Raw genomic sequence first — 22,456 nt, 5'->3', positions numbered from 1 at the left:
AGCTGCTGTGTTTCTCCTACGAGATCTAATGTTGGAGGGAAAACTGCAGAATCTGTATAACACGAAAGCACTGTAAACCAAATGAGAAAAGAACTATCATGTGTCGGAGCAAAATTATCTCTTAATTGCAGCGGGAAATGTTTTAATTTGTATTGGCAAGGAAGTGAAAACCATTGAGAAAATTGAACTGGCGGGATTGCATAAGAGAAAACGAGAGGTTACGTAATGAGAATTTTAAGCACTCTCACACGATTGTAAATACGACAGTAAGCAATGCGCAGTTAATGCAGATTAATAACTGCACAATATCTGATTGACGACAGCAGCTTTGTTTCGCTTGGGTCGTGCGGGTAACTTTCCTACAAGTCCCAGCCTGTCTTGCGGTGATCACGTGGTTCACCTTCGCCTTCCTGGTCACTCGGTGCCTGTAACGGAGGCTTGTCTTTGTTGGTGTGGAAATGGTTTACTATTTCACCAGTAATGGTGAGTACTTGATGGCTTGGACTTTTACTGTTGTCGGAAACGGTTCAGAAAAGGTTTGTTGATTGTCCCCAATGGCAAGTAGGAGCTCGGCACTGAACACGGCCTAGTGCCGGTTGTAATTAAAGTAACTGGAATTGAATCTTTCTTCATCTCCTTGCGTGTACGCAAGGTCGTTTTATTGTCTTTTTTATTTGTGTATGTAGGAAGTCAAGAGATTCGAAGTAAACTGGTAAGATTTGGTACATTTTTAATCTTTGCAAGTATTTAAATAGTTCAAATATTTGTTTCTGATTAATCAATAAGTCTTGTAACCTAGGCCGTGGAAACTAATGGGTTATACCCTTGGCTGCCACTGCTACTTCACTTGAAGGCTGCCACTGCTACTTCACTTGAAGGCTGCCAGGCTTTATAGGCCCCCAGAAGTCTCTGGGTCGTCCTTCTGAAGCCAACTTTCCTTGCCTGCTTATCAAAGTGGGACAATAACGTTAACGCTGAAACCTGAATGAAAAATAGGGAGTAAAGAACAAAACTGCTGGAGGAACTCTGGGTCGAGCAGCATCTGTAGACGGAAAGGAATTTTGCTAACGTTTCTGTTTCAAAACTCTGCATCAAGACTCAGAGGTCGAGTGAAGGTAGCTGGCATAAAGAGGAGAGGGTGAGGGGGTGAGACAAGACTTGTAGAGGATAGGTGGATTGGGAATGGGGTAGGTAGGAAGAGATGAGCAGACCAGGGGAAGTGAATCCTATCACCTACTGACCCCTGTCTCACCCTTCTTTTCCCCCCCATCCCCCCCCCCCCTTGTATTACCAGCTACCATCCCTCTCTACTGTCATCCTGATGCAGGATCTTGACCCAAAAATGTCAGTAGATTCCTTTACCTCCACAAATGCTGCTCGACCTGCCAAGTTCTTCCAGCAATTTGTTTTTTTCCTCCAGATTCCGGTATTTGCAGTCTCTTGAATCTGAAAAATAGAAAGGGCTGAGTATGTGTTTAAAGGTTGAAAGGTATTGGTGTCCTTGTACACAACTCACTGAAAGTAAGTACAGTAAGCAATTAAAAGGCAAACAGTTTGTTGACCTTTATTTCAAGAGGATTTGAGAACAAGAATGGAGTCGTCACATACCTGTTATAGAGAATCTTGTTGGTACTCTATCTGGAATATTGTCTGTAGCTCTGTGGCCTCAATACCTAAGAAAGGATGTACTTGTGATGAAGGCAGTGTCGTGAAGGTTCACTAATTGATTGTTGGAAAGGTGAGTTTGTTATATGAGGATAAATCAAACAGACTCGGCCCCTGCTGTTGAGTTGAGAAAAAGGTGGGGGGCAGGGGTGATTGCATTGAAACATACAAAATTCTTAAGGGACACAGCAGGGTAAATGCCAAAGTTGATGTCTCTCCTGGCTGAGTTGTCTAGACCCTTGGGTTACAGTCTCAAAATAAGGGGCCAGCTGTTCATGATTGAAGTTTTTTTTAAAAAGTCTTCACCCAGATGGTAGTGAATCTTTGGCGTTTGCTACCAAGAAAGTAATTTGGTCCTACTGAATGTCAGATCAAGGATGAGGGACTGAATCTATCATAAATATGCAATTAAAGAGTACTGAGGAATATTTAAAGTAATTTTAAGGGAAAATAGTGATAATGAGCCGTGGGATTGCTTTTTTTTATCATGTTCCATTGAATTTGTAGTCAATTCCAGTTTTTTGGGGCTTGCAAGAAGATAGTCCTCTTCCAGGGATTGAAACTGAAGTCTCATTACTTGGCAGGGAAGTATTTCTAACATTATGCAGTTTATTTTAAAAAAAATAAGAAAAATTGTGTGCAGTTAATTCTCAAACCTGTCACATTGATTTTGGTGCAGTGACATTTTTTGAGCTGCTTGGATTTAACACTAACTATTTATATGCAAAGATATACTTGGCGTTTTCCTAGTTCCAGTGGAATCAGGTTTGGTATGAGTGGTCTGCGTCCAAAGTTAGAATTGCACAGTCAAACTCTCCATTAGCTTTTAACCGGCAAAGCAGAAGCCAGGATTTTTTTTGTTGTAAGCACATTATAAACAGCTGTTGTTTTTTTTGCCGTATTAAGTGCTAGCTAGGAATCAACTGACTAATTATGCTGTTGAAAAGGCATTATTTATTCTGGTAAAATGGATTAAGGCTTTTAATTATATTTGAATAATGTTTTCATTTAAGTTGTCACGAACCAGCAACAAAAAAAACACACTGAGCATGATTCAGTGTTAAAAACTATTTTATTAATCACTACTTATGATAATACGTAAAATAAAAGTAAAAATGTTAGTATGTTAGAATTCAACAATGTTAAACCTCGAACGTTAACCCCAAAACTAAACTCTTCGTGTGTGTGTGTGTGTGACAAAGTCCAAAACTCCCAGTTCCGGAATGGTTCTTAAAGTTCAGTTCCGCAAGCCATAAGGTGAGACCACCGTTGTCTGAAGATAAGATGTAGATGTAGAAAAACATAGAGAGAGTACATACGAAATCCAAATGTTCCACGATGGAACCCAAACGACACTTCAGTGTTTACTCGGTAGTGACTTCCTCACCCCGAAAAGCATCCGAACCGTGGTCATCCACACACAAATACCTGTTTCCTTCTACAGGTCAGCAACAAAGTGAACTCACCGGATTACTTCCAACTTCCATACATGGATTTCAGTGGCAAACACAGTTATTGTTTCTCATCCATCGATAGAGAAAACAAGCAGGCTGGTGTCTCTCTCCCTTCTCTCTCTCTCTCCTTCTTCTGACTTCTTCAACAACGTCATTACGTCCTTTATCTTCTATTGACGTAAGCACGCCCCACACACACATACACACACACTCTCTATCTTAAAGGGACTTTCACTGAGTCCGTAACAAAGTACTTCCAGAATAAAATGTGTGTGTGACTGTATTAACCAGTGCAGAATTATCTATTCATACTTAAGTATGCCCATTGTTATTTTTACCTGCAGCCATAAGTGCAAAATCTTTTATTGGTTAAAAAATATCAGGAAAAATAAACTTAAATACAAAAGCAAAAATACTACATATCTGGTTTATTTAAAAAAAATAAATGCTAGAATGCTCAGGAGCTCGAGCAGACTCTGTAGAGAGGGAAAGAATTAATGGACTGCATCATGCTGGACTGGCCCATGCCTTACAGTCACCCCTATCCCAGACCTTGAGATGCACTCGCATTACTGCTGCATGGTTCCCATTCACCGTCTGGGTCACTGCTGTGGTTGTACTGTGAAGTAGAGATGTCTGTGTATGTTGTTAATGCCACAAGAGGTAAAATTAAGGATTCACTCATGGACTTCCCTGAAAGCTTTCTGATAGCACTAACTGTTAGAAGGCCTTTTCACTGTTGTGAAAGGTATCTGAAAAATAAAAATTATTAAATTAAATAGTAAAATTACTTAAACGTGTTTAACTGACAAATGAAAAACATAAAACATTTTAATGAATATATTAACAAAGCTACCTTTTAATATTTTAATGAGAGTAGAGATTCCATTCAAATGAATGAACCTAAATGTGCCAGCTATGGACCCAGTGGTAAGTCCAGCAGCAGAGCAAGCGATCAGATATGCCTCCATCTGACCTCCATTATATTCCGTACTTCTGCAAAGTGTAAGCACAGAATTTGTGATTGCATTGATGTACACGCTGTAGCTAACCAGAAGCCAAGTGCACTACTTCAGATAGAATTAAAAGAACTTAAGTCTATCCAAAATATGTCTGGGCCTCATTTTACACATTGCTATTACTAATCTATAAATCAAGTTGGTTGGTGGGCAAGTGTGCATGGGGTAATGGAAAACACATAATTGAAATAGTGCTCCACAAATATAAATGCATATAATTAAAATCAGGGTTAGATGGTTTAATCTTTTGAAATTAATAAGTGTGGCTTTTTCCACTTTTGCAAAATGTGTGCTTTTCAACTATTCATTTTTATTACTGTGTAAATTGACTAATTTTTTCTAATTTGTTGCAGTGGGTTCTTCACCATATACGATATATATGGGAAAAGATAAATATGAAAGTAAGTGACTACTTTCTTTTCTTTTAATGGCTAATGAAGACTAGCTTTATTACACTATCCTAGAGAAAATATGTAATTTTAAGTCTAGATTCCTTATAAGATTGCAGAGTAAGGGAATATTAGAATGTAAGAAAATATTTTGTTTCTGAGAGACTGGTTGGTTTTTGGAATATTTGACATTGTAGGATTAAGAATAAACCAGAAGTTCGGGTATTGTGGTCAAGTTGAATAAGTACCTTGGAGAGGCACTTCATTGGTTATAATGCCATGTCTTTACTGGTTATATTGGAAGAAACACCACATGTATCAACTGTCTATCCTGAATTTGAAATTTTCTATATTTATACATGCTACCCTTCTTGGACAATCCATCTATGTCTGCCTGCATTCTTGTTTAGTTTGACATCATTACAGTCTTGTTCTTCTGGTACTGTGCTGCTTATGTCAATAGAAATTGTCTAAGTGACGTGTCAAGTACTGACATGTGGATTAATTTAAGTATTGTGCTGGTGGTTATTTTCTGTTGACATTTGGTCTAGTGCTATCTTTGAAATGTGATACAATAATGATGCAGTATTTTATACATGAGAACTGAGGACACTTTATAGAGCCAGATTTTTATTTTATATAAAACCTCCAGCTGCATTTTGAGAAGCTTTAAATTTTTGTTGACTTTTGCCTAAAATTAAATGAGGATTAAACACCATTGTCTAGTGACAGGGTGTGTGATGAATTATTTTAGAATTTAGAGGTTCATGTGAGTGTACGAGGAGAGGTTGGACAAACTTGGGTTGTTTTCTCAGGAGCATCGGAGGCTGAGGGGAGACCTGATCGAAGCTTATAAGATTGAGAGGCGTAGATGAGCTAGAGGACATAATCTTTTTCCCAGGGTACTAGAGGACCTGCATTTAAGGTGAGAGGGGAAAAGTTTAAAGGAGATGCACGGGGCAAGTTTTTTTTTTACACAAGCAGTGGTAGGTGCATTGCACAGACTGCCAGGGGAAGTGTTAAAGCAGATACGATAGTGGCATTTAAGAGGCTGTTAGACAAATAAATGTGCGGGGAATGGAGGGCTATGGATCATGCTCAGGCAGAAGAGGATTAGTCTAATTCGCCATTGTGTTCAGTGCAAACATTGTGGACCAAAGAGCCTGTTCCTATGCTGTACTGTTCCATGTATCCAGCAGTGATTACCAATTCAAAAAAATTTTATCGATATTTTTTAAATAGCATTTAAGAAATTAGAATGAATCAGGTAGATGGCTAATAAATAAGCTGTTTTTAAATATTTCATTTCTGAAACCTGTGCGATTGTTTTTTAATTTAGATGAGGACTTAATCAAATATGGATGGCCAGAAGATGTTTGGTATGCTACAATGAATATGGTTTTGCTGTCACTTTGCTTATTTCTTTCCAAATTTCACACATTTTAAACATCCCTCCCATTACAATATTTTGCTACTGCTGATTAAATCCTTTGTTTTCACTTAATATTTGTGACTCGAATCTGCAAATGTATTACTTGTTTAGATTATTGCTGTATATCTTGAATTTATTTTCTTTTTAGGTTTCATGTAGATAAATTATCTTCAGCTCATGTATACCTTCGATTATACAAGGTATGGTCAGAACTGAATCCTTTTACAGTAACTTTTAATAGGTTTTAAAAGTTTTGATAACTTTTGATAGGATATATTAGGTGTGTGCTGATGTTTTATTTTTGAGTTGAGAATTTTGAATGTTTACTTGAAACTTCTGTCATTTGTGTTTGGTATCATCTGTGATGTTTGAATTTCACCTTTTGGATCTGAATTGTATTTTCTCTTTCATATTTTTAGGAACTAACCTTGTGTGAATGATGGATTACAGAGATAGAAAACCAGAAAGACTTAATTTCTGGTTTATATTTACATGGTTGATCTTGGAATGTGGGGAGCTAGAAATGATTTTAATCTTAGTCATAGAGAGATACAGCACAGAAACAGACTGTTCTGCTCATCGAATCTGTGCAAACCATCAAGCACCCTCTTTTTTTTTACACTAATCCTTCTCTAACCTATTTTATTTCCCCCACATTCCCATCAATTAGCCCCTAAATTCTACCTCACTACAAGCTAGGGACTGTTTACAGTGGCCAATTAACCTAGCAACCCTCACATTTTTGGGGTATGGAAACCAGAGGAACCCCATGCAATCACTAGGAGAACGTGCAAAACTCAACACTGACAGCACCAGAGCTCAAGATTGAACAAAGTTGCTAGAGCTGTTAGACAGCCGCTCTCCTAGTTGCACCACTGGGCCTCAGGTCTTCAAAAGGGGGATCCTGCTTTTGATTTGTATTTGCTGAAGCTGGACGGTCACAAGAATACAGGAGCAGAAGCATAAAAAAGATAGGAGCAGCAGTAGGCCAGCTGGCCCCCCCCAACCTGCTGTTCAGTGTGATCGTGGCTGACCTGTCCCAGGCTTCAACTCCTTTTGTGTGCTAATTTCATCAAATTCCTGATCTCTCAAAAACTCCTCTTTAAATAGCCCACAACCTTCGCCTCCACAACCTTTTGGGATAGAGAATTCCAGAGGTTCGCCAACCTCTGTTCGAAGCAATTCTGATGCAGCTTAGCTTTAAATGACTGCCCCCTTAGCTTTTAACAGTCAGAGTATGTGTATTGTTTTTGAGCAAAGATCAGACTCCATTGCTGTGGTTCTTAATTTTAATATCTCTTGACATTTGCTTTCAAAACTTGTACTTGAAGAAGGGCCCTTTGGGTTAGCTATCTAAGAATGGTTAAAACATATGGAACCTTATCCAGCTGGAGTTCTGCTTCAACAAGCTGGGTAGAATTGGGGCAATAAGAATTTAATATGTCTATTACATGAATTCAGCATTTCTGTAGTATAAGGATCTATGGATTATCAAAGAATCTTCAAAGTAGTTATTTCAACTGCTTTGTAGTTCATTCAGGTAAATATATATTTGTCATTGAACATTCATCTAATGGCTCAACCCATTAGAAGATAATTTTATTCAAACAATGATTTAGTAATATTACAGTAAACAATGCTTCTATTTTTATATTCTGCTTTAGCATGAATTGGAACTTTACTGAAGATTTTTGAGGAATGAGAAGCAAGATGTTAAAATATTTTATTTTTGTGTCTTAGGGGCAAGTAATTGATTCCATCCCAAAGGAAGTACTAATTGATTGTGCTCAGCTAGTTAAAGCCAATAGCATTCAAGGTAATAATTAAATGGAGCTGCTTTCATTACAAAGCAAAAGATCTTGTATCCAATCACCTCTTGGAATCGGCATCACCAGCAGGGTCTGATTTATTGGTCATCCTTAATTCACCTAGAGAAGGTGGTTAGGAGCTAACTTTGTGAACAGCTGTAGTCTTTTTGGAGAAGGTACTGTTAGGAAGGGAGTTCCAGGATTTGGGCCCAGTGACAATGAAGTAACAGCAGTATATTTCCATGTTGGGTTTATGAGTGATTTGGAGAAGAACATGGAAGTGGTGGTGTTCCCCTGGGCTTACAGCCCCTCTGTTGCTTGTTGGCTTAAAAAAAAAATCAGATGCTGGAAACCTGAACTAAAAACAGAAAATATTGGAAACACTCAGCAGGTCAAGCAGTATCTCTGGGAAGAGAAACAAAATCAACATTTCAGGTCAAAGACCTTTTGTCAGAACTGAAAAAGGGAGTTTTAATTAGGAGAGGGTGGGAAGGGATGGATAGGACAGAGAGAATATCTCTGATAGTGTGAGACCAGGGTTTCCATGGGGATAAGCTGTAGACAAGTTCAACCAGTGGATACATTAATGAGGGTAATGAGAGAGAATGTTGGGCTATGCTAATGGAGAGAGAAAAACAGACAGTATTAGAGTGGATGACTACAGCAGAGCAGGTCAGTTTTAATAGAGACAAAGAAAGCAAGTTACTTGAAGTTGTAGAATTCAATATCAAAGGCAACAAATTACCCAAATGGAAGGTGTGCTGTTCTTCCACCTTGCACAGGGCTTCATTATAACAGTACAGAAGGCCAGACAGAGAATGGGATGAGAATGAAAAGCTCAGGGTCTGCACCTATAGACTGAATGCAGGTGCCCCAAAGCAGTCACCCAGTTTGGTTTGTGTACCATTTGTTCTACATCTCCCTCCCCACCTCTCTCCTATTGAAAATTAATTTGTGTTCCTCTTTCCCACTTCTCATGAAAGGACACAGATCCAGAACATCAACTGTTTTTCTTTCCATAGATGCTGCCTGACCTAACTTTTTCCAGAATTCATTCAAAACAGTGACAGATTTCTGGGCATTAAGGGAAATGAGGGATCATGCTGGAAAATAGTGTTGAGGTGGAGGATCAGCCATCATCTTGATCAATGGCATTGCAGGCTCAAAGGGCCATATGGCCTAGTCCTGCTCGTAGTCCTTGTGTTCTAACAAATTTTCTGCCTGAAGGACATTGGTGAAGCAGATGGGTTTTCACAATAGTCATTGTTCAGTAAGATTAATTGTTGCATTTTTCTTAAAAGTATGTTTTAATAGAAACATTAAAAACATAATGAAAATGATTTATTTCATGGTGCCTATTGTATGCCTGGTTCACCTGTCTGGCTGACTCAACCAACTGCACCTTCCAAAAATGTGACTTCTACTGCCAACATGAACAAATGCAGCAGGCTCATTGGAAGACCATCACCTACAGATTCTCCTCTAAGTCTCATACCATCCTAACTCCTGAAACATTGTTCCCGACAGCTTTGTGAGAGTACCTTCATGAGAAGGACTGGAGAGTTTCATGTTGGCTGACACACTACTACCTTAAGGGGAATTAGATATGGGAAATAAATGCTGACTATGCCTGCAACACTTGCATTCCAAAAAATACATTTAAAAAAAAACTCCTGGTACCATTCTCGCTATTTAATATGCGGTCTTCTGCAAACTTCAGAATTGTGCTTTCTTCTGTCCTACTCATCGCTATCCTTTAAAATTTTACTAGGAGATATAATGTAGTACCTAAAACAATTTTTTAAAAGTCCAAATTCACAGCAACCATGCAGCTGTCTAGCAGTTTTTCATTCATAAATCTTCATTATAACAAAGACCATATCTAAGTGACAATTGGTTAAATTACTCATTGAAGAAAAAGACATGGCAAGATAAATTAACTGGGTAGACATGGGATTAGAACTATTTCCACAGAGAATTAATATTGTAAGTGTAATATTACAATTCATTTGTACTGAGAGAAAAAGTTACAGCAAGGATATGATCCCAAGATGATCAGTCTTTAAATTATTCTTGGTCAATCATTTCCTCCTTTATTGGTTGATGATGAACTTGCTGTTCTGAATCACTGAACTGGTTAAGCTTATTGCTTAGTCACGAAGGTGATTTCTTACTAATGTATAAATGATGTATTACTGTTACTCATTTTTTTGCATGTATCAATCATTGCATTTTATTTTATTAGGATGCAAGATGAATAATATAAATGTTGTGTATACACCGTGGTCTAATCTAAAGAAGACTGGTGACATGGATGTGGGACAAATAGGATTTCACAGGCAAAAAGAGGTAATTATGACAGGAACTAATGCTAAAGCCCTGCTTGACTATTGATTTATTAGTCATAACATTTAAAGAAATAGTAAACCGAACATAACTGCTGTTTTAAAGTTTGTTGTCTACATCTTTTGATATGGAATTCTGAAACTAGGAATTAGAAACTAACAAACAAAACTGTTCTATTGAATTATTTATTTTGTGTCCATTTTACTTATGTTAACAAGAACATTTTTTTTAATATACAAGTTAGAATTGCACTTAATTTCTAAATTGAATGGTCATGGAATTATAGTTAATGTTGAAATAGTAATATCAAGTTTAATTTAAGTGGCTGAGTATATTTAAGACATCGATAGGTTTTTAGGTACTAAGGAGTCATGGGGTATGTTCAGGAAAGTGGTGTAAAAAAAAATCAGCAAGCTTATTGAATGATGGAGCAGAGCTGAATGGCTTGCTCCTATTTATATTCAAGGGAGTAATTTTTTTAAATTATTTATGCAATTACATGTTTACTTTTAGGTAAAGGTAATTGCAGTGGAGAAAAAGATAAATGAAATTTTAAACCGGTTGGAGAAAACCAAAAATGAACGCTTCCCAGATTTGGCAGCTGAAAAGGAATCCAGAGACCGCGAAGAGCAGAATGAGAGAAAAGCACAAATTCAGGAAATGAAACGAAAGGAAAAAGAGGAGATAAAAAGGCGAAAAGAAATGGAAGACCTTAGGTTTGTGTGGGCTTAGTGGACAAGAGCTTGTATTGTCTTTACTGTACGTAACTGTACTTTGAGAGATTCATTCTTTGCATTCATCAAATTAGCATTGAATCGGCGTAATGTATTGGCTGAATTAGTGGAATAATATTAGCTGCATCTTCTAGGTAATAGTAGGATCAGTATTGTTGCTAGGAAGTGTAAGATTGGAGGGAAATTTAAACTAATATAAAGAATAGAAAACAAGATGGAGAAAAGGGAAGTTTTATAGAGAGAAAAAGATGCAGGATTTTTTTAAATCGTAAACTTTCAGAGTTTATCAGTATTATGTGGTGAGTATGTGAATGCAGCCATCATTCAGAATAAAATAGAAAATGTATATAGGAAGTTGTAATATGGTAGATACATCAACAGAAATGTGGCTACATTTTCAACAAGTTTGGTTATAACTTTTTCAGGAAAGAGCAAAAAGCACAATGGTTAATGGTATACAGAATCACTTGTAGCTAGAATTGTGCTGAAACTGGAATCTGCATAAATAAAGTTAAGAAACACAAGAAAATAATCCAGAGTTAGATGTATATTGTAGACCATCCAAATGGTTGTGATGAGGAGATTTTCAAAGTGTTCAAGAAGTGTAGAGCAATAATGGATAGTTTGAACTAACTGGAAATAAACTGTGATAAAGATATTTGTCCATAATCACAATTGATTATAAGATCACGTAGAAAATAAAACAATATTGCTATTGGGTTCAATGAACATAGAAAACTATGATGAAGTTATAAAACAAGGGTGTTTGACTGGGGAATTATAAGTAGACTTTGTGATGCTTGAGCTCTAGCACTAACTTGCAGCTGAAAAGTTAATTAAGTTTAAATTGTCTGTATTAACTCCTTAGGTGCTATTCTAGTCTTATGAAATCTGAAAACATGAGTAGCAATCAGGTAAGGAAAAGTAATTGGATGTTAAAGACTATAGTGCCAAACTATGGCCCAGAACTAATTTTGTTCTCTTGTTGTTAATATAGTCGAAATGAATGTGTTTTATTTTCCTATACAACTCATTCATTTGTTAAAGGTCATGTTTGTTGGAACTACAAAATGGACTAAATGTGCCAAATTTATATTTGCCAAGGTTAAATGCTGGGTCTGGTTAAGAAAGAAAAAGACGGATTTGTATTTATATAATGGGCTGTACCTTGTTCGATCCAGCCACTACTCTCGTTTTTTTTATGGCCCCACGGGTCCAAATGAGGTTGTTTACTAGGCTTTGGGCGATGGATCCTGAGAAGCCCCTGCAATAAAACGCCTTTTTAAAACAATTTTGTCTCCAGAGATATTTAAAAACTATTGGAAAGGTTGAAGTAATTTTAAAATATTAAATTTGTTTAACACCTTTGAGTTCCAAAAAATTAATTCAAAACTTTAAAGCTAAGTTAAGTGCAAAAGTTCCTGCTCTTTTTCAGGTGACCCACACAAATGAATGCAGTTTTGCTATATTTAAAATAGAGGGGCCAGATGCAAAGTACATCAGACCTCTCAGTTCAGTACATTCGTGTTGATCCGCTAGACCTGATGCTGAGCCCAGTGGTGGAATGGAAGATCATATGCAGATCAAACTCCTTCCTGATTTCTGCATTGCCGCGTACAGGAAAGAAGTTGGGAATGAGCTGACCCATGCATTACTGCCAGCCAACAATTCCACAGAGATCTGATGGTTGGAATGATCTGGTCCAGTGCTTTTTCATGACCTCAGAAAATCTTGATGTTTCGCAGATGATAAAGTAGCCCCTTTTGTAATAGAGCATACATGGCAGCCAATTTGTACATGGAGTAAGGCCCTACAAACAGCAATGCAAATGAGTTGAGGGATAAATGTTGATGGGGACGCTACAGTGAATTCCCTTGCTTTTTTAAAAAAAGTCCCATGGGATCTTTTGCATCCATTTAAAGGCCAGACTGAGTTTGGAGTCTCATCTGAAAGACTGCTACTCAAGAGCAATCTTGAAGAGATGATATAGATTTTGTGCAAGAATGTCTTGAATGGAATGACTTGGAAAGAATGGTGGTGATGCTTAAAATTATATCTAGTGAGATGCGAATGCTTATTGCAGTCATTGAGGAATGAAAATTGTCCAGGATACCCCTTTTTGTTATAAAAACTTTGCCCTTCCCATTGCTGAATTATAAGGTGTACAGTTGTCCTACAACTAATGCCGAAGTGGTGCTGCAGTTATTAATTCCAGGTGTATGAAAATTTCAGCATTTCCCTGTATATCTTAACTGCCAATATATCCTATTATTCAAAGGATGAGCTCAAAATCCACTTGCCACCAACGTGGTCCAGATTTTGATGCCAGGAGCCAGAGTTATATTTCCTTGCCAACTTTTCAAGTATTTCTTCCTCCGATTTCTGCCACTTGAACCTGCAAAACTGACATTGAAAATAGAAAATTCAATTTGAAATGACTTCTCGGTAAACAAAATAATAATTTGTCTGACTTTCCTCTTTCTGTAGGATTGTGGTTATGACTCTGATGATTTCATGTGAAGTCTGCTGGAAGCAAAAACATAGACATCTTAAATTGGAAGATTTTTGGCCTGCCATAAAACCCCTTTTGCTTTTGACAATTGCTTGAGGGACCAGTACCTTTTTTGAGTTTCAAGATATTTATCTTGTAATGTGATTACTAAGTGGAAAATTAAACTTGTCACTGTTTTTTCCACTCAAGAAATTGATATGTGAAAACATAATTTTGACGTGCTTGGTGTGGACGCTTATCTAGGAGAATGGCTTATCACTGGAAACACTTTTGCTGGAGTTTTTTAAATGCCTAAAACACAAACAATTAAAATAATGAAATCTCACCCAAGAGAAAATGTTGATTTTTTTTTTGGGCAATGTCCACAAGAGTGTTTATAGGCACAAGTTGTGCTGCACCTAGCACAAAGTTAAAACTGTGTGAAATATTTTGAGGTGGTCACCACTCTTCTACTTGATTATTCTTAATAGTCAAATCAATATAACTGAATGTAGTTTATTGAAATCACTCTCATTTATGTAAAAGTGGAGTAAAATTATAGCTTAAATTATAAATATCAGAAACTGAAAAAAGAATGAGTCCTGCAGCTGAAATGTTAGCCTGTCTTTGAATAATCAATACTGGTTGACCTGGTGTCTTAAGTATTTTCCTTAAATGTATGCTATTCTGTTATTGAGGAATGAAAATTCTCTAGACTACTGCTTGTCATTAGAACCAATACAATTGATGCATGGTCTCTTCCTCTCTAAAGATTTTTGTCAGAAGGGATTACACCTGATCTTCATTCTATGGTATAACCATTTGTTACATCTTAACGTTTGTTCTGTTGAACCTAACCCAGGGCTAAAGGTAACAAGAATGAACTCTGAAAATAAAAATATTTTGTAATGTATTTGTTCTTTTCTGATTATTAATTGGGTGTTGCCTTTCTTCTACAACCTATTCTTAATTGTTGACAAAATCCCAGCCATTTTTCATGGATGTGTTATGATTCAGTAAATCATGGGGAAACCATACCCCAGTTTTTGGGGAAAAAAGACATTTTTGATTTTGAGTACAAGTCTCCAGTTGAGTTTATTGTCATGTGCACAAGTACGGTGAGGTACAGGTACAATGAGAAACTTGCAGCAGCAGCATCAGGCACAGATTTGACATACGCAGTAGCTTTCGATCCAGTGATCAGTAATTAACTATCAGTAATAGTTGCAGATTAGAAGCCTAGAGGTCACATTAATTCATAGTTAAGTACATTATGAATATTTTCAGCAGACAGCTGCAATGTCTTTACAGCCATAATTTTCCCTTTGTTTGAAATCATCTGTTTTTTTTGGGGGAAATCTAATAATGACTTGCTGTCCATGGATGAACAAGTTGTTTACATGTCTACTCGAAAGAAAATCAAAGTTGATGCATATTTGTACATCAATCCATCTTTTATATTTTTTAAAAAATCATGAAAAATGTTTCAAATTGTATAAACTATTCAAAACCAGAATAGACATAAGGCACAGCAAATATTTTGTTTATTTAGGTGGTTGCTGTCCTAGATGTTGTGTTCTTCCATCTATAATTATTTGCCATAGAATCTACATTTGCCTTTAAGCCTCCATCTCAATCTACCTTGCCCCTGCTCCAATCTTTACCACACTGAATATCTTCCTCCCTATAAGCTTTCTATTGCTATTTCTTAATGCTGTCATTTCATGGTCTTGATAACATCCAAACATGTCCCTTCATCCAGCACCATCCGTATTTCCTACACCTTGCAAACCAACTTCAGATACTTAACAACAGGGCTTTCTTAACTGTTTAGTCTTTGGCCCTCTGTTAGTCTGTATATTACTATGGCTGTTGATCTGCTCAGTTGCCCTCCACTTTTGATGACTTTGACCCCATTGACACCTTTATCTCTACTCTTGGTTGCCTGTTCTTTAAGGGACTTCATTAGTCAACTCGTAACATGTCTGGCACACTGGTTTTACTATCCAACAGATTTAGTTAGATCCCATCATGTGCAGTTGGACCCCCAATCTTTACCAAACCACTCACTTGCAGGATCACTCTCGAGATCAAAAATATCCCACTAACATTTTCTTCACAGCAAACTCTACTTAAATTCCTTTACACTCTCACCTGTTTCACCCCAGTGTAGCAGCCAGGAGGATGCCTGGTTTTGCATTCAGTGTGGTATCTTTCTTTTAAGTGGATATTGAAGGCATTCTGTTATACTTCTGAGTTTCCCTCCTATGATCTGTTGATGGTCTATTTAGTTTAATTTATCTAAAGTTCCAGTCTTTCTTTGAAAAATGGAAAAACACTCCAAATGAAAGAGAATGGATCATTTTAAGGTGTGGTTAGAATGCTCGTTAATTAAATATTTAACTTGTTATTGTACTAAGTGAAAACCTATTGTCCTTCAATTTACATAGTAGAGTGTTTTTTCTCTCTACTACAAAGTAGTAGGCCTGAAGCAGAGTATGAAAATGAACCAATAATACTCCATTTGACTTTGTTCAGGTAATACTGTTTATATATGTGGACAAATTGAAGGATCTAAGAACAGATTGATGAGCAAATGTGCATCAGAATGTAATTATAATCAAAGACCCCACCCACTTGGGTCATTCTCTCTCCTCTCCCATCAGGCAGAAGACAAGAGCCTGAGGGCACATACCATCAGGCTCAAGGACAGCTTCTACACCACTGTGATATGACTATTGAACGGTTCCCTTATATGTTGAGATGGACTCTTGACCTCACAATTTACCTTGTTGTGACCTTGCACCTTATTGTCTACCTGCAATGTACTTCCTTGTAGCTTGACACTTTACTCTGTATTCTATTTTTTTTACTTGTACTACCTCAATGCACTCTGTACTAACTCAATGTATCTGCACTGTGTAATGAATTGATCTGTACGAACAGTATGCAAGACAAGTTTTTCACTGTACCTCGGTACAAGTGACAATAATAAACCAATACCAATTAATCTGTGAGGAATATAAATTGCAAGGATTGAGTAATAACGGAAGAGACATTTATAGTTTCCTCTAGGAATTTTGCCTCTGGTTGGTTACCTATTTAGCTAAATAAGACTTGGTTACAGAATTTCTGTGCAATTGACTTCTGTGGAGAGTGATGCAAATGTTTTGCTCGAGACAGACAGCACTGATAACTAATCAGTTTAGTAGCTATTCCACAATTAGCATGTAATTCAAAATCTCTTTTTAATGCAGCCCTTCCATAATTATGTTAAAAATCTAAGTCTTGTTTCATCATAACATTTTACCTGTGCTAAATAGACCAAGACATCAGCAAGCAACATGGAATGGAGTGCAGGGAATAAGTAGGCTTTACAGCAGCTTCCATTGATGTCCATCATTTAACATTGTCAATTTTACATTCAAGATGTTTCTACAGTGAGCCAAATAAAGGTGTATTGAGTCAAGTGAGCAAAAAAATTGATCAAAGAGGAGGGTTTTAAGGGGTGGGTGGGTGTGTGTTTGTGTGTGTGGGTGTGTGTGTATTAAGCCAAAAGCCTGACTAATATTTCTGGAGCAATTTTGGGACTGAACAAGAGGCCAGAATTAGAGGAATGCAGGCATCCAGAAGATGGGAGAAGTGAGTGTTAATAGGGCTGGTTAGGGATTACAGAGAAGGGGAGGGATTGTGAATGGATTTGAAAACTAGGATGAGACTTTTTAAATCAAGGCATTACCAAATCAGGAACCTAATTCAGTCATTGTGCACAGGACCTCTAAGCAAATAGAAGTCAGGATTTGGACAGTTTAGGTTTGGGTGATAAGTTTATGGCATGTAGAATAAAGAAGGCCAATCAGGAATGGGTTAGAATGGTTGTGTCAGGAGGCCACAAACATTGAAGAGGACCTCAGCAGCAGATGAGCCAGCATGGCATTTGGGCAACATTACTAAAATGGAAATAAGCAGCTTTAGTTATAGCATGGTCTGGTCAGAACTCAGCTAGAAGTTAAATATGCCACCAAACTGCATAGAATTCCTTCTCTAATCCCTTTACCACCTCAGTCCTGCTTTAAAACCTATCTCTTTGATGAAGTATTTGATTAACATTCACACTAACTTCCTTGGTTCATCCATTTTTTTTGATGATGTTGCTGTGAAATGTCTGGGATGATTGCTACATTAAAGACATTATGTTAAAGTAATACTTAGTTTAAATTCCTCTATGGTTTTACATTGCCTGCCATTAATCTACAAAAGAAGGTTGTTGTAAAGGTGGTATAGAGGAGATCTGCAGGGTCAGAGAAAAGGTTTATGAATATGGATATGGATCCTCAAGCTTTGCAAATTAATTTCTCAGATGACCTCGTATAGTTATGTGAGATAATTAATGAAATAGAGAAAAGAAATCTGAAGCACACGTTCAAGCACTGACTGAGAGAAGGTTTAGGGTATAATGAGTGGAGTTCACGTATCAAATAAGTATTTCTTTACATGGTGTGATCAATAGCTGGAACAAGTTGCTAAGAAGAATGATTAAAGCAACACTAAAACCAGAAAAAGAGCTGGAAAATACTCAGCAGGCCAGCGGCATCTGCGGAGACAAGAACAACATTAGTAGTTCCACAAGTGCTGCCTGACCTGTGGAGTATTTCCAGCAATTCCTGTTTATATTTCAAATTTACAACATCTGTAGATTTTGGCTTTTTAACTAAAGCCAGGGCACTGGACTAATTTAGAAAAACGTAAAATATGGCTGCATTTCACTGTGTGTTTCGATGTACATGCGACTAATAAATCTTAAAATAATCTGCTGGAGGACCTCAGCGGGTCAAGTAGCATCGGGGGGAGGAGGAGGGGGGGGGAAATTGTCAACTTTTCAGGTTGAAACCCTGCATCAAGGTTTCAACCCTATGCTTAAGGTAAAGGAACCCTTAAGAGGCAGTGATCATAATATGATAGAATTCACCCTGCAGTTTGAGAGGGAGAAGCTGAAATCAGATGTATCGGTATTACAGTTGAGTAAAGGTAACTACAGAGTCATGAGAGAGGAGCTGGCCAAAGTTGGTTGGAAGGGGACCCTAGCAGGGCTGATGGTAGAGCAGTGATGGCAGGAGTTTCTGGGAGCAATTTGGAAGATTGGATCAGTTCATCCCAAAGAAGAAGCAGCATTCTAAAGGGAAGATGAGGCAAGGGAAGTCAAAGAGAGCATAAAAGCAAAAGAGAGGGCATGCAATATTGCAAAAATTAGTGAGAAGCTCGAGGATTTGGGAAGCTTTTCAGAAACCAACAGAAGGCAGCTTAAAAAGCACTAAGGGGAGAAAAGATGAAATATGAAGGTAAGCTAGCCAATAATATAAAAGAGGATACCAAAAGTTTTTTCAGATATATAAAGAGTAAAAAAGAGGCAAGAGTGGACATCGGGCCGCTGGAAAATGATGCCGGAGAGATAGTAATGGGGAACAAAGAAATGACGGATGAACTGAATAAGTATCTTGCGTCAGTCTTCACTGTGGAAGACACCAGCAACGTGCCAGAAATTCAAGAGAGTCAGAGGGCAGAAGTGAGTGTAGTCGCTATTACTAAGGAGAAGGTGCTTGGGAAACTGAAAGGTCTGAAGCCAGATAAGTCACCTGGACCAGATGGACAACTCCCCAGGGTTCTGAAAGAGGTAGCTAAAGAGATTGTGGAGGCATTAGTAGTGATCTTTCAAGAATCACTAGAGTCAGGAATGGTTCTGGAGGACTGGAAAATCACAAATGGCACTCCACTCTTTAAGAAGGGAGGGAGGCGGGAGGCAGGAGATAGGAAATTATAGGCCAATTATCCTGACTTCAGTGGTTGGTAAGATGTTAGAGTCCATTATTAAGGATGAGGTTTCAGGGTACTTGGAAGCTCTTAATAAAATAGGCCAAAGTCAGCATGGTTTCCTTAAGGGGAGATCTTGCCTGACAAATCTGTTGGAATTCTTTGAGGAAGTTACAGGCAGGATAGACAAAGGAGAGTCAGTGGATGTTGTTTACTTGGATTTTCAGAAGGCCTCTGACAAGGTGCCACGCATGAGGCTGCTAAACAAGATAGGAGCCCATGGTATTAAGGAAAGGTACTAGAATGGATAGAAGATTGGCTGACTGGCAGAAGGCAAAGAGTGGGAATAAAGGGAGCCTTTCCTGGTTGGCTGCCGGTGACTAGTGGTGTTCTGCAGGGTCAGTGTTGGGTCCACTACTTTTCACGTTATGTGTTAATGATCTGGATGACAGAATTGAGGGCTTTGTGGCCAAGCTTGTGGATGATACAAAGATAGTTGGAGGGGCAGGTAGTGTTGAGGAAGCAGGGAATCTGCAGAAGGACTTGGACAGGTTGGAAGAATGGGCAAAGAAGTGGCAGATGGAATACAGCGTGGGGAAGTGTATGGTCATGCACTTTGGTAGAAGGAATAGAGGCATAGACTATTTTCTAAATGGGGAAGGAATTCAGAAATTGGAGGTGCAAAGGGACTTGGGAGTCCTAGTGCAGCATTCCCTAAAGGTTAACTTGTAGGTTGAGTCGGTAGTAAGGAAGGCAAGTGCAACATTAGCATTCATTTCAAGAGGACTAGAATATAAAAGCAAAGATGTAATGCTGAGGCTTTATAAGGCATTGGTCAGACCACATTTGGAGTATTGTGTGCAGTTTTGGGCCCCATATCTAAGGAAGGATGTGCTGGCATTGGAGAGGGTCCAGAATGATCCCGGGAATGAAAGGGTTAACATATGAGGAGCATTTGATGGTTCTGGGTCTGTACTTGCTGGAGTTTACATGGTTGAAGGGGTATCTCATTGAAACCTACCGAGTATTGAAAGGCCTGGATAGAGTGGACATGAGGAGGATGTTTCCAGTAGTGGGAGAGTCTAGGACCAGGGGGCACAGCCTCAGAATAGAAGGACATCCCTTTAGAATAGAGATGAGTAGGAATTTCTTTAGCCAGAGAGTGGTGAATCTGTGGAATTGATTGCCATAGACAGCTGTGGAGGCCAAGTCACTGGGTATATTTAAAGCGGAGGTTGATAGGTTCTTGATTAGCAGGGGAGTCAAAGGTTACAGAGAGAAGGCAGGAGAATGGGGTTGAGAGGGAAATTTAAATCAGCCATGATCGAATGGCAGAGCAGACTCGATGGGCTGAATGGGCTAATTCTGCTCCTATGTCTTATGGTATGGTCTACACAGATGCTGCCCAACCTGCTGAGTTCCTCCAGCCGATTATTGCTCCAGATTCCAGCATCTGCAATCTCTTGTGTCTCTAAAAATATGGCTGCATTCTGAAGTAGAAATGAAATGTTTCAAATCTAAAGCCATTTTTGGATACAATAAAGCAGAATTAATTCTGCATCATGTTTCCTTCATTTGACAGTACCATTATTAGTACTTTGAACATTTTAAATTTTCCAGTAATTAATGAACTATCATGACCTGTATCATGGTATGACCTGGCATCGTTGGTACCTTTCAAACATCATAACTTGGCTCCCATTTAAAGCAAGCCATGTCTGATTTATGAGGCACATGCAGAGTTACCTGACTTCTCGTGTAAATGGAGTTCAATACTCGAGTATCCTTGATGTTTCTAAAGCATCTTACAAGAGCAAACAACTGCAAGTTTATAATTGAATTAATTGAAAATGGTATTTGCATATTCTGTTTATGTGGGTGGTTTACTTGTCTGTAATATGAGATTGGTTGTTTGCACCAACAACATAGTTACCTGCTTGGCTATGTCAGTGCAGCAATGGCATCTGTGCTTTATTCCTTGTAATTATCTGTCAAGGGATATCCTTAAAGGACTGCAGATGCTGGAATCTAGATGAAAAATACTATGATGCTGGAGGAACTCAGTTGGCTTGCTGAGTTCCTCCAGACACATAGTGTTTTTCAAGGAATATCTTTGAACCTTGGTTCTTAGATTTTGCAGAAATGGTGATGACTGGCACCATAGGTTTTTATTCTGAATATTGTGGAGAAGAAAACTAGCATTTTTTTCTTTACAATATTTTTATTAAATCCATGAAAAAAATACAGAGTACATGCATCAAAAAAGAAAGTAAAAATACTACTGAATACATTGTATTAAATTGTACTTAGGATTACAATACTCTAAATCAATAATCACATATAGTAGTTAGTTAATAAGGAAAGAAAAAATTGAAATATTTTATTACAAAAAAAATCTACCCCCACTACCAAAACCCGAAGCTGTTAGATAGAAGAAACAGCAAGGAAAAACCTTAAAAAACAACAGTGTCAGCCAATATCTGCATCTTAGTCCCCAAATCAGAGATTTTGAAAATAATTCAAAAAGGGTCCCCACAGGGTTTGAAAGTCTAGGTTAGATTCAAAAACTGAACAGCGAATCTTCTCTAGATTCAAGTATGACATAACATCCCGTAACCATTGAACATGCGTAGGTGCAGTAGCTTCCTTCCATTTAAGCAATACGACTCTCCTGGCTATAAGAGAAATAAAAGCCAGAATATGTAAATCAGAAGCCTTCAAAGTTCTATCTTTTTCTCCAACAATCCCAAATAGTGCAGTCAAAGGATTAAGTTTAAAATTTATTTTAATAAGTACAGAAAAAGTATGTAAGACCTCTGTCCAATATTTTTTAAGACTCTGACAAGTCCAAAACATGTGAATTAAGGAAGCCACTACGTTATTGCATTTATCACAGTAAGGAGATATATCAGAATAAAAACGGGATAGTTTATCTTTAGACAAGTGAGCTCTATGGACCACTTTAAATTGAAGGAAAGAATGACGGGCACATAATGATGAAGTATTAACCAACTTGAAAATTTCATTCCAAGTTTCCTCAGAAATTGACATCTGCAAATCTTGTTCCCAAGCGTTTTTAATTTTATCTAGTGGCACCTTACTCATTCCTAGTAATCTGTCATAAATATTAGATATTGAGCCATCCTGAAAGGGTTCCATCTTAAAAATTACATCTAATAAATTCTTATTGGGACACAAAGGAAAAGAATGTAATTGAGATCGAAAAAAATCTCTAATTTGTAAATCTCTAAAAAAATGAGATTTTGGTAAATTATACTTGGTAGACAATTGTTCAAATGAAGAAAGATTT

General features: G+C 37.7%; 1 protein-coding gene across 2 annotated transcripts; it reads left to right on the top strand.

Annotated features, from left to right (window-relative positions):
* The first annotated feature begins 38 nt into the window (after positions 1 to 38).
* On the top strand, positions 39 to 16,348 carry ccdc25 (coiled-coil domain containing 25). Of its 2 annotated transcripts, XM_052025192.1 has the most exons (9): positions 41 to 483; positions 4,492 to 4,539; positions 5,867 to 5,906; positions 6,108 to 6,159; positions 7,700 to 7,775; positions 10,013 to 10,116; positions 10,627 to 10,829; positions 11,716 to 11,761; positions 13,335 to 16,348. In XM_052025192.1, exons 1-9 carry the CDS (start codon positions 459 to 461, stop codon positions 13,365 to 13,367), a joined length of 627 nt encoding a protein of 208 aa, XP_051881152.1. In that variant the 5' UTR covers positions 41 to 458; the 3' UTR covers positions 13,368 to 16,348. The 2 variants fall into 2 exon arrangements, with proteins under 2 accessions (XP_051881153.1, XP_051881152.1); XM_052025193.1 differs by lacking the exon at positions 6,108 to 6,159 and having other exon boundaries at positions 39 to 483.
* Positions 16,349 to 22,456: the final 6,108 nt, after the last annotated feature.

Source organism: Pristis pectinata, chromosome 10, assembly GCF_009764475.1.
Source record: "Pristis pectinata isolate sPriPec2 chromosome 10, sPriPec2.1.pri, whole genome shotgun sequence".
NCBI classification, from domain to species: Eukaryota; Metazoa; Chordata; class Chondrichthyes; order Rhinopristiformes; family Pristidae; genus Pristis; species Pristis pectinata.
Note: the sequence above shows the minus strand (reverse complement) of the source record. Positions and strands in the feature narration are given on the sequence as shown.